The sequence below is a fragment of the Montipora foliosa genome, chromosome 6, assembly GCF_036669935.1.
Source record: "Montipora foliosa isolate CH-2021 chromosome 6, ASM3666993v2, whole genome shotgun sequence".
NCBI lineage: Eukaryota > Metazoa > Cnidaria > Anthozoa > Scleractinia > Acroporidae > Montipora > Montipora foliosa.
This window is the reverse complement of record NC_090874.1, coordinates 32437019-32442018: the sequence shown is the minus strand read 5'-3', so window position 1 is coordinate 32442018 and position 5000 is coordinate 32437019. Positions and strand designations below refer to the sequence as shown.

At 41.0% G+C, this 5000-nt stretch overlaps 1 protein-coding gene across 3 annotated transcripts in view; it reads right to left on the bottom strand.

The window, feature by feature from the left end:
• LOC138007147 (cytochrome P450 3A41-like) overlaps window positions 1-5000 on the bottom strand; it is a 20306-nt gene that overhangs the window by 11541 nt on the left and 3765 nt on the right. For 2 of the 3 annotated variants that reach the window (XM_068853896.1, XM_068853895.1), the window contains exons 3-5: window positions 3904-4000; window positions 3739-3797; window positions 1-12 (exon numbers count right to left, since the gene is read on the bottom strand). The exon at window positions 1-12 is cut by the window's left edge and continues 85 nt beyond it. In XM_068853896.1, the coding sequence (XP_068709997.1) occupies window positions 1-12; window positions 3739-3797; window positions 3904-4000 (168 nt within the window). Of the gene's footprint in view, window positions 13-2996; window positions 3136-3738; window positions 3798-3903; window positions 4001-5000 lie in introns of those variants that run through there. The other variant, XM_068853897.1, reaches the window with a different exon arrangement.

The following is a 5000-nucleotide window of genomic DNA, read 5'->3' as shown; positions in this document are numbered from 1 at the left end:
AAAAAGTAAATTCTAGAAAAAAAGAATCGTTTATTTAATTATTGATTACTTTTCCTATTCATTTCGGGAAAAAATAAGTTAAACGCTGCCTTAGATTAAATCACCAATAGCTCTTCAGGAAAATACACTGCCTGGTTTTTAACTATATTATCCAGATTTATTGCCATCATTAAGTCCCACGTAAACGGATACAACAACTCTCATTGTTATATAGCTGAATTTTTCCCCCAACAGCGCGCGCTCTCATTGGTTACTTGGAGATCACATGACATCTAAAAATAAAACTGTTTCCCGCAAAAAGTTTCTGAGCGGACATCAGAGGGTAACAGTGCACTTTTACCCGCGAATGTTGATCGACGACCGCCGTTGCTGTTGCCGTTGCACGTTTTTTTTTGTGCTATATAACCAGGAGCCCATCAAGGGGAGCCTCTATCTCCACTAATTCCTTGAGTCAACCCTTTCCCGAGTAGATTTAATTTAAGAAGGCTTTTTCCCGCGAAAAGTATCATATTTCTGTCGACTAAACCGCGAAAAGCGGAAAAATCATTTTAAAAATCATTAAATCATTACCGATTTCTCAGCCTGATCGTGTGGGTAAAACAATGACTGTCATAGCTCTGTTTTTATTGGCTCTTCGAACTGAGGGCGTGTGAAAATTCCCCTGGGAGGCGTTCTAATAATAGATCTTTTCGGGAAAGGGTTGACTCCAAGGCCAAGTATGGGAGATAGAGGCTCCCCTTGATGGGCTCCTGATATAACAAATCACTTAATGACTGGTCCCTCGGGAAACAATTAATTTTGTTTCCCTCGAATTTCAATGTTCGGCTGCGCCTAAGGGAAACATTGAGATTGTCGAGAAACAAAATTAACTGTTTCCCTCGGGACCAGTCATTAAGTGTTTAATATTATTGGGAGTTGATGGATGCTGTTGGCAGTTGTGTGCAAACGGACGCAACAACTCCCAACAGTCTAAGGACGTGCAGTGTATTATGGGAAGGAAACTACCCATAACACTTTGTAAACTTACAAGATTCGGCTGCCATCTTGTTTTGAATATGTTAATGCATTGCTATCTCCATGGAGACCACATGTAATGCTCGTGCGTGGCCCCAATAATGTGCCAAGCAGCCCACGCAGTAGCCCGCGTGGCTTTCGGGACAGATCTTTTATCGCAGGATTTCGCGAGTGGGCCGCAGCTGGATTTGGCACTAGTAGTTTTGAAATCCCAACAAACTAACCATTGATTTACTCCCGCGTGTTTAAATAATCCAGCCATAAAATATCTCGCCAACTACGAAGGCTACATACGCAGATGTGTCTTTCGTTCTATTAAGATGTTCTGAAAAAACAAGCGATCTGATCCTGGCTGGTGACTCAAAACGTAACTGAGTTTTGCGTATGTTGCTTACGCTTCTGTTTGTGACGCCAGTGAGGATCAGACGGATCCAACACTGCTGCACTACGCTTCGGCGATCACGGTACAAAAGAAATATTTGGAACTGTTGGCCCAAAAAATTGACCGGTTTTAAACTTCGTGTAGTCAACATGCAAACAGGGTGTGAAAAAGGGGCGAAACATGTAACATCCTACAATGATACGTCCGTTTACATGGGGCTCAAGTTATTAAAAGAGAGCTTACAAAACGACGAAGCCGACGGCAACGAAGACGCTACAAAAGAATAGGTTCAGTGTGCAAAAACAATGGCTCTGCACGCTCTGCACGTGCGTTTTACATTTGTGTACATTTCTTTGCCGTCATCCGACGTGAAATGACCAAATTCAAGGTTCTGTGGAGGGCGTTGGCACATGACGATGAATTTTCAGTTCTCTCTCTTCGCTTCCAACCCACTTATACCAGTTTAATTCCTATACATTTTTAACGCGAAACGACGTGAAATAGTTTCGTAGTGATACGAATAACGCGAACTTGTATTTTTCAATGAAGTCCTTGTAACCGTCGTCGTCCTCGTTTCGAAACCTCCCTAAAATAAATAGGAGACGCCGCCGGAGAGGCAAGTACAAATATTCCACATTTTTCACAAAACCTGTTGCACTCTCCCAAAAATTGTTCTTCTGCCTATAAATTCTCTGTTTGCAGCACAACCTTGAATCGTAAGTGTAACTTTGTAAGCTACATTCAAAAACTCATTAATAATTTATGAGCTCAAGAACCTAAATCCGTCACGTGCTCGTGTTCTAAAACCCGATAAAACAGTCTTTATTAGTATTCTTTAAATAAAGAATACCAATAAGACATAACTTGTTTCTCTTGTATGCTAATATTCTCCTCTCACAATTTGAACCATTGTTCAAATTAGGTAATTAGGTGATCACCTTATGAGTCCAGGGGGTCACGCTTTTTGTGAAGCCGTTCAAAAAACTCGCTGCACGTATTTTATCATATGGCTCTGTCTCAAAAGGACTGGGAACAACCGGATTCACGAATCTGATTGGCTGAAATCGATATTGACTGCGGTCAATGTTTTCCCATTTAGACTGGCATCCAGGCTCGATATCCGCCACTCACTCGAGTTCGGGTATCCTTCCCGAGAAGAGACGGCTGGACGCGTGAGCGATAGGTTGTGTCTGTGACGTAAACTCAAATATAATTTATGCAAAGCTAATAAATGCGGGGAAATAGCATTAAACATCCCAAAACATAGATTTTAACAAAACAGCAATTACATAACAATGCTTAAAACGTCTGTGCGAAGTTTCCAGATGATACGAACTTGAGTTTGTGGTTAAGTGATCAAATTATGTGAGTTTGAATTCATCCGGCGAATCATCAACAAAATCTTGGGATGCTTCAGCTCTCAGTCGACCTCGTTTTGCCTCCAATAAACTCAGCAGTAATTTCAATTGATCTTGAGGAATTTTAATTGCTCTTATCTTAGCGAAGTCTGAGGAGAAATTGCAATAGCAATGGATTTGTTTATTGAAACCCAATACAGTTTAAATAAAGAAACAAAGAAATTTGAAAGCCGTATTTTTACCTTGGCGCCAACTGGAAAATCAGTGAAGTTTCCGAATTTAGGGGGTAGAAAACGACGCAATCCCCATTCTCCAGCTTCTCGAAAACTCTTCGTTGTCGAAATCTTGGATGTTTCCTACGTTAAAAGCACTGTAACCCTCTAACAGGCTGGGTCAAAGAATACCTTCGCAGCCAAAAAATATCATTTTTGTCAGACAGATTTGTGCAGGCGAGTTTCTGATTGGTGGAGATTAACAATGGCTCACCTCACGTGTCCAGCCGTGATTTCGGGAGTGAGCGCGAAACAGCGGCTGGTAATCGAGCCTAACCGGCGTCTCGACCGGTAATGAAAAAGTTGCAAACTAAAATGCAATAGTATTGAGTATTTTCTTCTACCAATATTCATTTATGGAAGGGCCAAAAGCATGACGAGAAACAAATGTAAAGAGGACAAGCAAATTTTGGCAGAATTAAGTTCAGTTCATCGCCACTCATCGCCGTTCGCAAGCAAAATGTCAGTTGGACAGGTACAAACCAGTTACATTAAAGGAATTAAATTGTTCTTGTTTGCCATATTATAAACATCTTATTAACCGAGGTCATTAGATTCTCCCATACCGACTGACTAAGCTCGGTTAATAAGAGCTAAATAAAACACTGCTGCTCGTTTTTTAAACATTACTTCATTATTCTTGAAACCTAAGTAGCAACAAAGCAGCGTAGGTAAATTACGCGATAGATGACCATGAATGATTGATACTTACCCAAAGACTTTACCATACTTCTTATACCATTCCACGTGAAGTTTTAGAAGTTCGTTGGGCTGTTCAAAGAAATTAAAACAATTATTTGATCTCTCAAAAAGGCAACACAAAATTGGGAGTTATCAACATATAAGGCACGATCACTGAGACACAAATTAAATTTACCTTAAAAATCATACTTGCAGTATTTCCGAAAAAAGGGACAGTTTCTGGTCCAGGAATTCCAAGTTTCTTGAAGAAAGTGAATGGTGCTGTACAAGAACTAAAAGAAAAGAGAACCTTCAAATTCAAGTGTCGGCCAAACTCTGAACGATGGATGTACGAATGAGTAGAAGAGCGTGGATTATTAATGCACCTATCAATGTTAAGCCCCAGGGTGGGGCGTAGGGGGGCTACCTACAATAAATTGACTCAGAGAGCCTTCCCCTGGGTAGGGATTTTGACATGTATGCATTGCCCCATGGTCGGGAATTTGACATGTCCGCCATCTTAGAACACCGAGAGAACCTGGAGATGAGTTATCCTCAACCTTGATGGGACTTCTCTTGTTTTCCTGATTTTTCTGGACACCGCGGTTGAAAGAAAGGTAAGCGAATCCGTCTTCAGGTGTGGATCCATACTGGTTTCCAACGTTTTACGGAAGTCGGTCAGAAACATGGGAAAGGGGACTTTGGAGAGTTAAAATCTAAAAAATTCCCGGGGGAGCATGCCTTCGGACCCCCCTAGAAACTATTTCATTGTTTTTGAAACCGGTCATTATTTTATCGTAGATCAGCCCCTAGTCTTGTCTTTTTGTAACTAAGGACCATCACTCCTATGAGTCCTTGCTGGAGTGTTTTCAAGCACGGGACTGTTTCTTTCTACTTTTTTTCGTGATCGCTTTTTGTATATTTCTACATATTCATGAATTTTCCACTCTATCATTGTGCATGCTTGATTGATTCGAAAGCTGGTTAATATTGTTCATGTTGTTTTGCTAAATTTTAGGTTCTTGCAATTGTTCAGTACCGTGAGCAGCGGAAAGGTTTCGGGTTACACGACAAATTTCCATCAGCTGTTAAAAGGGAATTTGAAATCGACAGTGAAGAACATTGGTGATCGAAGAATGAGAATCTAATGAAAAAAGTTACTCCGGGGCAGGAATGTGATGTTCCGAAGGTTCCCGGAGGTGGGGAAATTTGACAGTCTGTAGGTGCCCTGGGGTGGAAAATTTGACGCTACAGCTTCCATGAAAATGTCAGCAATGACGTTCAGTGATCTTC